This window comes from Limanda limanda, chromosome 12 (assembly GCF_963576545.1).
Source record: "Limanda limanda chromosome 12, fLimLim1.1, whole genome shotgun sequence".
Lineage (NCBI taxonomy): Eukaryota > Metazoa > Chordata > Actinopteri > Pleuronectiformes > Pleuronectidae > Limanda > Limanda limanda.
In genome coordinates this window covers 19,216,620-19,230,636 of record NC_083647.1, presented here as the reverse complement: position 1 = coordinate 19,230,636, position 14,017 = coordinate 19,216,620, and the positions used below count along the sequence as shown (strand labels likewise).

At 42.6% G+C, this 14,017-nt stretch overlaps 1 protein-coding gene across 3 annotated transcripts in view; it reads left to right on the top strand.

The window, feature by feature from the left end:
- The window catches only part of aqr (aquarius intron-binding spliceosomal factor), a 45,491-nt gene that overhangs the window by 21,867 nt on the left and 9,607 nt on the right, over positions 1-14,017 (top strand). For all 3 annotated transcript variants that reach the window (XM_061082703.1, XM_061082702.1, XM_061082701.1), the window contains exons 26-32: positions 1,824-1,959; positions 3,775-3,984; positions 6,029-6,166; positions 6,273-6,344; positions 7,225-7,412; positions 7,544-7,715; positions 11,015-11,185. In XM_061082703.1, coding sequence (XP_060938686.1) covers positions 1,824-1,959; positions 3,775-3,984; positions 6,029-6,166; positions 6,273-6,344; positions 7,225-7,412; positions 7,544-7,715; positions 11,015-11,185 — 1,087 coding nt within the window. The remainder of the gene's footprint in view (positions 1-1,823; positions 1,960-3,774; positions 3,985-6,028; positions 6,167-6,272; positions 6,345-7,224; positions 7,413-7,543; positions 7,716-11,014; positions 11,186-14,017) is intronic.

Below are 14,017 nucleotides of genomic sequence, written 5' to 3'. Positions count from 1 at the left end.
AGACAAGAACCACTAGAGTCCTGTTAAGGAAGCTCCACCAGCTCTCTCGCCCACGTCTTTTTGTGTCTGAGTGTGAGAGATGCCTTGAAGGATAGTGACTCAGTCCTCACTACTGCTACATAATGAGATTGGCAAAGAGAAGGTTAGGGACACTGCACTTTAAGCACGCATGACAGACTCGAGAAAAAGAGATTCTCTGACGATACCCCAAACATTTACAGTTTTACATGACTGCCATTGTATTTACCACCGATATTAGGTGAATCAGCCAGAGAGGTCTATTTTTTTAACAGCAATTTTTTAACCTTGGTTCAAATAAAGCTCATTGTTATTGAATATTATTCAGCTTTTACGCTGCGTCTATTTAAAGTTCCTGTATAGCAGACATTGTTAATTACCACCTCATCCATCTGTGGCTCTGCGCAAATTACACCCTATATCTCTTAGCAACACTTGCAGAGGAGGGAGGAAGGGAGGGTTTAAGTGCATGTCTCATCTGCTATATGCTGCTCAGTGCCAGTGTACAACTTCAAAATGAACAGTGCTGAATGTGAACTTGGGTCTGCGGATGGGGGGAAAGCAGTCTGTTGCATTCTTAAATTATGCAGCAACAGATATAAAAGAAAGAGCTTTGGCTAGCAACATTTAATATGATCCCCGCCTGCCTGGCTGTCTCACAACAACATGCAGACTCTACACTCCTTCCACCCCACTGACACCGAGGAGCCGGAGAGTTTTAATTAACACTGTATATGAAATGAAAAATGGAAGGCAGTGCTCCTCCGAATGCCGAACAAAAGGAAAAACTACGTTACTATCAATTAACAATGCCTCCCTGAATTACGTAATGAATTGTGTGCCTTTTTTTTAATGAGATTTTTTAGAGCGGAACATAGAGGAGATCACATTTAATATTAATTTGTTGACAGTCTCTATTTGTACCCTAGATTCATTAAAATCAGTAGTGCCGTCCAGGTTCCAGCATAGATGCCGAAATGGTGTGCGAGTTTAACATTATTGGATTAAAAAAAACTATGTCGATGAATTCAAATTGTCGTATCTATTTAGGGTCTCTGTCCGCCAGAGTAGCTGAATGCATTACAGGTCTTTCATCCTAAGAAGCAAGGTCACTCCCCCGTTTTCTTTTTTTCAGGCCAAACAGGCAGATCAGTGTGGTCGTCTTTGAGTGTTGACTGAGGATCTCTGCACCGGGTCTAAAAATAGAGCTCACCTCTAGTATTACCCTGCGACCCCTCCCACATCCTGTCTGTGTGCGCTGCTTGTTTCATTGCCACCTCCTAATTGCTCTCGATCATTAATGTTTAGCTGCACACAGACAGGGATGCATGATAGAACCTAGATAAACCTTTATGTAAGCATTTTCATCTCCAACCTGTAATCAAGGGCCATATTTACAATATATCTTACTCTGTGAAACCCTACATGTCCTCAGGTGACCAGGATGTGAGCACCCTCACGCTCTGATTCAAAGGGCAGACACACAGTACAGGCAACTACAACCAGATTTACTCAAAATCAAATCAACAATAACATGACAACCATCAGATTGATATCAACTCAGCTCTATTAATCAGTTCATGGACGATAAACAATATGACGCCATGGTGGGAGGAGATCCAGACCAGAGGTTGAATCCACATTTGGAGGATACGTTATATCAGTAGTTTGTCTGATTTGTAAACCAGCATGTAGGTCGCTCCTAAACACCAATCTCGTGCTGCTCCAGATGGTTGTGACTCTGTTTATACTCCTACAAAAGTGTTGAGAAAGTTGACTAACGATGCCGTGCTGTGCGTCTCCAGATATGGTCGTGTAAACTATGTCCTAGCCAGAAGGCTGGAGCTCCTCCGGGAGGTGGGGAGGTTGCAGGAGAGCCTGGACGTCCCGGGAGATGTTTCTTACACTTGTGAGACAGCTGGACACTTCTACCTCTACCAGGTAAGATTATAACAATGTGATTTTCTTTTTATGTGACTAGAATAAAAGATGCAAAATGTGACATAAAAATATTAACAAAACAAAGCTCTCATTGTTTTGTCAGCCTCATCTCTAAGTATTACTACTTAGCCATTAAACATCTTTGAAATTTGTTTACAGATATTAATATTGATTTATGAGTTACAGAGAAAAGTTAGGAGGATGCAGACGATATTTTGCCAAATGAATTAAAATGGATTTCTGCATTGTCTGTCCTGGTCCTCAGGCATATTCATGCCAATCATATCCAGAAGATATTAAAGTTTGCATTCCCCACACTCGCTGCTCTTGCTTGGATTGCTAATACCTCGAAAGTTTCAACCCCGACTGTTTATCCCTGTCACCTAATTATCGCTGTCCTCTCAGGCTGCTGGGGGGAAAAATCCTCTGCAGACACTCACTAACTTACATTCTCATGCTTCACTAGGAGGGTTTTAAAATAGACAAAATAGACGGTTGTAACATAAGGAAGTGCAGGGTGTATCTCCAAGCTTTTTTTTTCATTGTGATTGTTAAAGTTAGGGTAAGGAGAAAGGGAATGCATCATACATGTGTACTCATGCGTACTCACTAGTAGTACTGAGTAGAATTAGCTGTAAGAACTGCTAAGTACTCTTAATAATTTAGGTATGACTTCATTGTACTCATGGGTAAGAACGCATGTGTTGAAGAGCAGCTGGTGTGATCCTATCGCAAAATGGTCCTTAAGTCTTTAAGTGGTCTCTCTGTCTCTCGCACAAACCTCTGTGGTTCCCTATTAATTTGATGCTGTTTCCCAACCCACAGTTGATTGAAGCGGAGGTTTTGTATTTGTCCTACCTCTGAAATCTGTCCATCAGTGTAGAGACATTTAAAGATGTGAATGTCATGTGGTTGTTAGTGGAGTGAATCTGTGACCTTGAGGGAGACTTTTCTGTCATCAAGCGATGAGAGCAATGTAAATGTAATGAAACCTTGTATGTCAAGGTTTTGATGGGGTCTTAATAGTCCGTACAGACAGATACTTAACACACAATTAATCTGAGTCCTCCAGCAGACTCATTAATGTTATCCTTAAAGTATTTTTCTTTTCCACACGGGTATTTATAGAAGTAGGCTGCCCCGCTGTTTGGTTGAAGCTGGTTTATTAGGAGCTCAGCGGGGGCACCTCTGAACGAGTGAGGCAGTCGCTTCTCATTTGTTAAGTTTTGAGTAAAGTGCTTCTAGATAAGGTCACACAGGTTTAAGAAAATACAGCAAGCACCATTTAGGCAGGTCAGCGCCACGCGCAACCCCACATGTGCTCAAACAGCTTTTTGTTAAACATTAAATCTCCATCAATGAACTACTGCAGCTTTTTGGTGATTTTTCTAAATTTAAACCAAATTGGGGTACCACTGTTCACAATTGTTAATTTGCCAATAATGTAATTAGTCGTTATGAGCCTTACACAGGAGGTATCTGTGTTTATCTTAACTGATATGATGCTTTTATCTTACAAAATAAACAATGCAGAAAAGGTTCTCAAGGTTTTGTAGTGACATCTTGGGAATTAATGGGACTTTTCTTTTGGCCGCTATGTGGCTACGGCTAATATCTCATTCCTAATATCATTATTGACCTTGACCTTGTGGCGTTTAGAGAAATAAGTAAGTAATAGTACCAATCCCACAGACAATCTCTGCTTGTGTTCTGCATGGGGAAAAGGGGAAATTCCGGGGAACTAATTACAGGACACAGGAGTACAGGAGTTCATATGTGAATACACCTGACGTCTGCTCTCTCTTCCCACTACAGGTGATATCTCGCTGGGAACAGTACATGAGCAAAGTCAAACCCAAACAGGGCAAGACCGTGGAGGCGGAGGCTGTGGCTTCATTCTTTCCCTTCCACAAGTACTTCTCCAACGCCCCACAGCCCGTGTTCAAGGGTCGCTCGTATGAAGAGGACATGGACATTGCAGAGGGCTGCTACCGCCACGTCAAGAAAATATTTACCCAGCTGGAAGTAAGGACACACACATGCACGCCCCCACACACACACACACTCCCCCACTGAGCGTCAATCAGCGGGATGTAGAGACGTTACCTGACTGCAATAAGGCGAGGCAATTTTATTCATAGAGGATGTCAATACCGTTAAATTCAACCTGCTTTACGCTAAAATTCACAGCAGCACACGCCAACACACACTTTCAAATCTAATGTAAACATGTCCTTTCCTCTTTTTGACTTAAACACACACACACACACACACAGAATATGTCCGCTGTATTTGGACTGTTTCCCAGCAGGTTGTCCAGGTGTTGAACATTCCCTCTTGCACAAGTAACTCTGTCTCACTGGCCACAATAGTGACAGGCTGCTGTAGACTCCCAGTGACACTGACTGTCTCTCAGTGATGTGTCTGCTTATGAGTGGCTCTCCTGCCAAGTCATCACCTCTTCAGCACCGAACAGTGCTATATTATACATATATGTTTGGTGACCCTTTGGGAAAAAGGTAGGCAGCGCAAAAATGGCAGAGGATATGACTACTTATCTATTTTTAAAAACTTTTTTCACACTCTGGCACATTGTCATCATTTCTATATTTCTATAGGGATAACAATAACATTTCAGATTTATGGGTACACCAAGGAGGTTTCTGAAAAGCAATAAAGAAGTTATTGGCTTGGGGTAATATCCCAACACATGTGGTGACCTTGATTTATCTGGCTGGCCTCTGTATCACTGCATCACAGCACCTCTCCCTCCTCCCTGAGCCTCACCCATGCTGCAGTGAAATCTGTACACCCATTAAGAGGTATTGCTGTCAGTGGTGCAGGGCAGGGGAAGCAACATCCTGCTGAATTTGCTTATCTGTCTGCCTTTCAAAAAGTAAGAGCAGTCTCGAATAAGCTGTCATAGGAATATCCCAAGAATATATTGCTCGACAGACAGGGACACGGTGTGCCTCCTGAGATTCCTCTCTACAAACATCTCCTGTTTCCTCCTCCGCAGTCCCACCACACCTTTTTCTTACTTTTCCCCCCCTTCTCTCTCGTCTCTGTGTCCCTGAAAACCTACCATCTTGATTTCACCCTTCAACCGCTCTGGAGCCATGAGGGTTAAAAATAGACCCCATCAATATTTTATCTTTTGATAGGTTTTAATATAGTGCTAAAATAGTAACTCATCAAATATTTATGTCTCAGTGCTGTCCGAGTCTGTTCCTCCCATCCTCCCTCCCCGTCTCTCCCCTCGCTGCCCGTGTACAGCTGGTGTAGCAATGTGAAAATAGTATGACCTGTATACCCACATCCTCCCACACCGCCACGATGATCGACTTTCTGAAGTGAACTGATTGGTATTTTGGTATAAAAAAAACTGGCCTTTGATTTTCCATTCCGGTATAAGGCATGTAAGAAGATATGTGCCACACTTCTCCTCAAGGTGCAGTTATTGAACAGGAAACTACTCTAGTACACTCTCTGCACAGCAGCCCTGTGTGGTTGTCTCAGTATCTGCATCATAGGAAAGGAGGAGAATGTGGAAGTTAACATCCATCTCAGGTGATCCAATTACCAGTACACAGCTCTAAATACAGGAAGCATTGAGGACATTTGAGATCCGATCACATTCGGACGTGATCTGGGGGGCATGTAGACTTTTAGCTGTGTGAACATAAACCTGTCCTGGGCTACACGGATCACCATTGACTGCCACATATCATTTCTCTCTTTTTCTCTCCATCCTAAAAACATTTGGTCAATATGAACACAAATAATGAATGTTTTTAGTTTGCATTGGAGCAGGGAAGTGAGATCTGACCACAAGTGGAGACTCATTCTAATGACAGGTGTGAATTGATGTACTTTGAGCTGTACGCGTGTGATCGGATCTGAGATGTGCTGATACCAGGTCTGAACAGTTCTGAACAAAGAGGGATTATATTAATATGTTTTATTAAAAGGCAGGCTAGGTTACCAGGCACTTCTCTTCAGTCTCCTATGTTTTTCATTGCAGTGATTAACATCTTACCTTCTCTTTCACTCTTCTCTACCCTTGAAGGAGTTCAGGGCCTTTGAGCTGCTGAGAAGTGGCCTGGACCGTTCCAAGTACCTGCTAGTGAAGGAAGCCAAAATCATCGCTATGACCTGTACACATGCTGCACTCAAACGCAAAGACCTGGTGGAGCTGGGATTCAAGGTAGACTCCTCATTGACACAATCACTTGACGGCCTTTTTGAGCTTGTATTCACTGTCGTTACTTTCAGTATTTCTGTTAAGTTACATCTCGGTCTCTCTTCATTAGTATGACAACATCCTGATGGAAGAAGCTGCTCAGATTCTGGAGATCGAGACCTTCATCCCTCTATTGTTACAGGTAAGCCTCTCATGAATAAGTCATGAAACTTTAACTTAATATCTGCATGATTAACGGTTTAGACTGAGATCTACACCAATGCCCTGCTTGAAAATTCTCTCCCAAACCCGAGGTATTGTTGTAACTTTCCATATTAGGTGAAGTTTAATCGTTAACCAGTGACGTAGTGTCCTACTATCTGACTTGCACTGTTAAGATCTGACTGATGAGCTCCAAACACATTAATGGTGCTTGTCTTTGGTAGTTGTGCCTAATTGTCCGAGATAGTGCTGATGTCTGTTTACAGATGAGGTCGTTAAGCACATCGGCTCATCCAACAACCTCGCCAGAGCTCCTCTCTTTATCTCTCTTCTCTAGTGAGCCATAGCCGGAGCCTTCTGCCAGGTGCACGTCACAGCTAAACTATTTATTCCTCTTCCTCCACTTCCCTGTCGTCATTCAGTCAATCATCGCAAGTCTGTGATTTCAGTGATTCAATCAGCTCTTGACTTAAAAAGCTCAGTGTATCAGATTTCGCTGAAGTCCGGACCCAAACCACATCGGATTAGCTAAATTTGGCAGCATAATGTAGACATGAGTAAAATAGGCTATACTGTGGCTGTCAATGCATCACTGCCAGTGTCTAAGATTTGGTTGGTAGAAAAGGAATACAACAATCATGAATCTTGTTTTTGTTAGCTTTGAATTAGCACTTCATAGAACACAGAACCAGAAAAGCATCCTCAGAAAGTAGCCCAAGTCTATCAATAGTCTGTACATCCAACTATATTTTTGATCTTAGGGTTCCAATAACATGTTCTCACTCTGGAGAACGGCTGCAACCACCACCTATATTGTGCAAAATATCTAACGGGCTTTCTGGGGTTTTTTCTCTCTACAGAACCCAGCGGATGGCTTCAGCAGACTGAAACGTTGGATCATGATTGGAGACCACCACCAGTTGCCCCCTGTTATCAAGAACATGGCCTTCCAGAAGTACTCCAACATGGAGCAGTCTCTCTTCACCAGATTTGTGCGGCTGGGAGTTCCCACCATAGACCTGGATGCACAGGGCCGTGCACGAGCGAGGTGGGTCGCCCTGGCAGGGACACAATAATAGCTTTTACTCTACGTGTGGTGCAGTGTGTTAATGAACAGTGTTGTCCACTCAGTTAAAGAGCAACCAGTAACAGCAGTGTTTCTTCTCCCTGTTCCCACAGCCTGTGTAATCTGTACAACTGGCGCTACAAACACCTGGGGAACCTGCCTCATGTCCAGCAGCTGCCTGAGTTCCAGGTGCCCAACCCCGGCCTAACCTTTGACTTCCAGCTTATTAATGTAGAGGACTTCAATGGTGTGGGTGAATCCGAGCCCAACCCGTACTTCTACCAGGTTAGTAGTACACACTGCAGTACATAAATACACACAAAGCGGAATCTAGTGTATACTTCGAACCTTTCTACTTTTAAAATCCACAATCAAACTAAAAGGGTGCCCTTACACACAGGTGCATGCTCAGTGTTGAACCAGCAGAAATCATTCCTGTTACAGAATGTGTGGCAGTTTCCAAACACAGTTTATTCACTCCCTTACACAGATACACACTCTGCACACTTAGTTCCATCAGAGCAGAGAACCATATCCCTCCCCGGCCTCCCTCTCCTCTGGATTGGCTACTACACAGCGGTTCATTCATTATTAAAATCTAATGGTTTAGCTACCGGTCCATATGATATATTCATAACCCTGCCAGGTCTGCAGCTAACACTGTCTGCCCATCTCAGACCAGTGGGTTTGTCTGTCACACAAGGAAGCAGGTTGTTTCATTGTGACAAGACTTTGTCTGGTGGGGTCTGCATTTGATCTATTTGGCACATCACAAGCACAGGAGCCCAAATGTTGTTTTCAGATACAACTGAAAAACTACCATGTAGACAATAACAGTCAAAACTAGTTTCTTCAACATGATTATGTTGTGGTTCTGAGAAGCTGTGTTCCTTTTTTAAAGGAAGGAAAAATAAACCACATTAGTTGTTGGAGATATATTTTTCATTTTTAGAATTTACACCACAGAGGTTTAAGTAATCAAAAATTCATAAGCATCTGATTAATTTGTCTTATTAGCTGATAAATTAATATATAAATGAATCAAGACTTGTTTGTTTATAAGACAAATGTTTAATGAATCTATCCCAGTGCTCCATGCCGGTGCACCGTTGAACATTGTGAAAGCTCGTGTCTGTTTCACTTATTTTTTTTAAATCCAAATCATGTGCACTTCTCGAGACATGAAGTCACATGAGCCTCAACTCCATTTGCCTGTTGCCATTTTCTGGCGCCTCAAGGGAATTGCCAGTATCACTCACGCTGTCACACACACAATCACACGCACACCCATTACCCTAGATGTAACCATCCCAGCTAAATGCCCAACCTTAACCCAGTCTTAACCCGTAAACCCCATTGAAGCTTTGTCAGTAAGACCAAAATGTTCTCAGATTTCAGAAATGTCCTCTCTCCGTACGCCGGGCAACTCCGAGTGGTCCTCACAAAGATAGAAGTGTGCACAGACATGCACTCACACAAGCACACACACTTTTCAAGGAACTAGGGGGGGGGGGGATAAATTGGACACTAGAGAAGCAATTGTATCCACCGCATGCTGAATGCCTGTCACAGCTGAACAAACACTGCACAAAACCCCTGTTTTACACTTCCACTGGAACTGTACACCCAACACACACACACACAGACATGCGCACATAGTCCAAAGGTCTGTCCGTGCTTCTCTGGCTCATTTACTAAAGCACTTTCCTTATGGAGTCTCAGCCCGTTAATAGAACTTCCGAAGCTGTCAGACGGCTCTTACAGGGTAGATGCTTATCTAAATCCACATCTTCTGTTGTTAGAAAAAGGCTTTACTCAGACAACCAGGCCTGCTACTGTAGCTTTCTCTGCTTCCCCACATCTTAAATTGCTTTGGAGCAAATGGCGTGGCGTGCTTTACTCACAGGTCGTCCAGTTTGATATGAATTTATTTACCTCTGATGTGCTTGTATCTACACCACATACCTCTCTCTCCTTCTCCCACATCTCTGTCTCTCTCCGCCCCTTTCATCCCTCCATCCTCCACGGTCTTCATCTGGCCTCGGCCTACTGGCTCAACCCCTTTATGGGTTGGGTCTGACCTGGTTGTTATGGTTACCCAGATCTCTGGGGTGTTAGGGCATTAGATCACATTTATGTTAAACATGCACATAAAGTAGGGAAAACTGGAAATGCCAGCCAGATGTCTACTTAGATATCACTCCGTGTGTGTGTATGTGTGTGTGAGAGAGACTCATGCATATGTATAGGGTTCTCGTGATCTTTTTTCCCTCTGCAACGATAAAGCAACCTAATTAGTATTTGTAATGCAGTCAGATTCTTAACTTAAATTATGGGTTTTCAGCCACAACCTTGATCTTAAATCTCAAATGGAGTGGTTACTGCTTAATAATTTTTACTCTAGCTGTCGGTGAAGCATGATTTTGAAACGGGACTACTTGGGATAACAAGATTGATCATCTTGTCACTAATATGCATATCATATTTAATTTACCAATTTTTAATAGATTCAATTTAAAGCAACAGCAACTCCAGCCTGACGCCTGCTGCTTGACTTGAGTAAAGAATTGAAACATGGCATGGCCGTTAAAAATTAAGAATTTATGCAATTTGGAGACAGGTAACGCATGAGGAGCAACAAAGGCTCTCACTGTTTTTGATGTGTTGACTCCAGTGCAGCTGGACCGGGAACAGTTGATGAGGCTGCATAAATTATTATCAGAGATGTGAGGCTGCAGTCCAGGCTTAATTGAAACTGCATGAATAATGCAAACTGTTGCCCTCTTTTTTTGGTCACATTTGAAGGGCAGAGTACAGCCTTGGAGCGATGGAATTTGTTGATTGTAAAGTACATGCGTGTTTGCTCGTTTACATATTTAGGACCGTGTTATTATTTTATATGCCCGTATTTGCATATACATTTATATTTTAATATGCACTTTAATGTAGATTGTTGAAAAAACCCGCAGCAGCTATGGAAGATCTGGCCTTTCTCAATTCACATGAAATGTAGCAGTAATATTGGTTTGACGACAGTATGCCACCAGACTTAAGTTACAAAAAGTTTGATGATGCAGCCTTTTGTCACACATCTGAAAACCCAATTAACTACTCCCCACTTACTGAAAATCAGAACCACATTAGAACATGTCTCCTCCTCCTCTCTGCCTCGATGGAGGGGATCCTGGAATGGGACATTTTGTCCCAGCCTGCCGAGTGGTGGTGTTGAGCTCTGTCTGAGGCAATTAATTCCAGCCCAGATCAGATTGCTACTCATGCATGAATGAGCGGGCTTTTATCCGGCTGGAAATTTAAACACTTGACAGGCGGGAAAGGGCCAGAGCAAGATGTTACGAGAGAATGTGAAGAGCGAGGTGTCAAACACGAGCTGACAGCCCTGGATTCGCTGATAGGAAGAGAGACCCCTGTATTTATGATTTACTCAGAAATCATTCAGATAGAAAACAGTTTTTTATGTCAATCTCCCAAACATCAGTTTTGACTCCAGTTGATTACAAAATTGTAATGTGAAAATATAAAAATGTTGATCTTATCCTCTCCCCTTATCTCTCCTCCTTGCTTAGAACCTGGCTGAGGCAGAGTATTGTGTGGCTCTGTACATGTACATGCGTCTGCTGGGCTACCCCTCCGACCGCATCAGCATCCTCACCACCTACAATGGGCAGAAACACCTGATCAGAGACGTCATCAACCAGCGCTGTGGTGGCAATCCCTTCTTCAGACAGCCCAACAAGGTAAGGACACGTGCACCACTTAATTCATGTTTAAGTAGGATGCAGTCCGATCTATCGAATAGATCATTATAAAATGCTATAGGAGCCTTTTTTTATTGAACACATGGGTGTAAGCTTGCAAGTTGAAATGTGCTAATATGCAGAATCCTGTGACATGACAAGTTGTGTGTGGTAAGTGTTTGATGTAGTGTTCTGTAAAATCCAAATACAGGACATATACATACGTCTCAAGTGGTGTCGCTCACAAACACACCCGATTCCACGTGTACGTGTCTGCTCCTAATCACTTGAGGCTGACAGGTTTTTTTTCACTTCTCTCAAGAAGGAATCCACCGTCCCAACATATGTGTTTTCACACTATACATTATATATGTGTGTGAGACTCAGACAATTTAAGTGGAGATATACCTTATACACATGCCAGGCACATGAGCACAGTTTCTTCACACCTCAAGATGTCAGCTGCTGTCAATTCACCAGCATCTTACTCTCTGTTACTGTGAGTGAGAGAATCCACAGCTCTCAATTCCCACAAGGCTACTGCTGTTTCTGGATAATGTCAAAACAAACACACACTTGTTCTCTTTTAAGTTATTTATCACTAACAACAGTTTTGGCATTTTAAGTAGATTTGCAAGTCTTTATACTTGCAGTGTAACATAGTCATCTTTTGATTTAAGTGAATCTAAATTGGTCTCATGTAAGATAAATTAGTGGCTCATGAAAAGTCTTGATCTGCTTACACAGTTTTAGGCAAAGCAAATTTATTTCCTCATGGCATTCATTGTCCGGCTTCATCAAATCATGAGACCGTTGAGACTGCTACAGGTCATAAGACCCAAATAGAGCAGGACACCGCTGTGCTCTCTCTCCTCTGCAACAGGGAACATACCAGCCAACTGCAAACCTCTGTAAAGAGTGTGTGCACTCGTTTGTTTCTGCCTCTTTAGGATGTTGTTTTTAGTATAAACACTGACCTTGTCAGGGCCAGTAGACCTCATGGGGACCAAAGCCCGGTCCTATTGAGGCTAAATGTCATGCCTGAGATCCTGGTTAAGGTTTGGAGTATGATGTAAATTGTGGTGAGGTTAGTGTTAGGCATGAATCGATCATGGTTAAAGTTAGGGATGTGCTTTGATTACGCTGTACACACTGGATAAAGTCGATGCAGTGACAAGGATAGGTGTGTGTGTGTGTGTGTGTGTGTGTGTGTGTGTGTGTGTGTGTGTGTGTGTGTGTGTGTGTGTGTGTGTGTGTGTGTGTGTGTGTGTGTGTGTGTGTGTGTGTGTGTGTGTGTGTGTGTGTGTGTGTGTGTGTGTGTGTGTGTGTGTGTGTGTGTGTTTGAGGAAATGATTTCAAAGAGCCTGGATGCTTAGAGAGTGGGTGTAAACTCTGAGCTGTGTTCATCCCTGAAGGATCCCTGTTGAGTTTTGTCTCCATCCAGCCCACATTATTCCCCTGAACTTGCTTTCTCTCCTTTCCACGGTGTTAAGTCAGCAAAACGCTGGCACAGTTTCCCAGCACTGTTCTGTTTGTACTGCCAAATGCTTTTACCCGCTGGCCTCCGTTTCTTCTTTCCTCTGTCTTCATCCTTTTTCTCTTCCCACATGCTCACCTTTCTTCTGCTCCTGGTTCTTCAGGCCTTTCTTTCACAGAATGCACAATGTCTCAGACTATCCAGGATTTACAGAGAAAGTTGTGAGATTTCGGCTCCATCACCTATCATTTTTTTTATATAATTGTGCCATAGTGACAGAGAAGTTGCATATTTTTACTGCTTCTCAAGTGTAAGTGATAAAGCAAGGTGTTTCCCCACACCGGCCTGGTGTTGCTTCAAGTGACAGTATTTTTTTGTCAACAAATATAATGAAATCTCAATCAGACAATAAGCCCTAAACTAAAATTGAGGTTTTTTACATTTTTTCAAAATGGTTCAAAAAACATATTTCTAGTATATATTTCTATAGTTTTGTTTTTGGCCGATTGGAAATCTGTGGCACAGAGGAAGTGTATCAGCCTCAATTCATAGATTTTCTCTCTTTTTTGTTTAATTTGTTGACAATACTAAAAATCTACATTTATAAGGTACAAAAAAAGCTCTTGGCAAGTTGCTTTTCATGAATTGTCCAAGTGATTTGTGTTAACAGTTTGCAGTTTTAAGTTAATGGTGCATTCTCCCACCTGCAGGGTTGGTGTGTTTAATGATCCTTCCTATTGTTGTGTCTGTGTTTTGTTATGTGCAACCCCACCTTGTTGCTTTGTCATCAAGTGTATTCCCCGTTCTGACAGCTCGCCAGAAAACTATGCTTGGTCATGTCGGATGTCCTGCAACGTTAAGACATAAAGCATTGTTCTGTGTGCTCGTGGCCTGAGTCAGTATGCATGCCCAGCAATAAAGTGACAGGGGTGACAGGCTGTTAGATTTGCTGAGAAGAAAGATAGCCAGAGAAGGGGGGGAGATGACAAAGAGAAAGGGACTCTTGTGGGAAAACGCTGAGCGGCTGAAAGGTCATCGTGCTGAGCGCTGGGTCCGGTGTGTCTGACAATGTGTCACAGTGGCTAAAACCAAGAAAATGTCAACAGCCAGCACCCTTTGCTGTCATGACTTTAATTAAGGAGGGCCAGTTAGCACCAGTCACAGTCTCAACCTCTAATCAAGACACTAGCTGAATCCCAAATACAGCCTTTGGCGCACACAATTTTTTTCCTAGTGTAGTATGGAAATTTGGGACAAAGTAATAATTTTACTTTTGGGTGTGTATTTTCAACACTTGGATAGTTTTCTTTCATGTCACTAAACAAAACTCAATCCCATAAATACAAACTGGATTC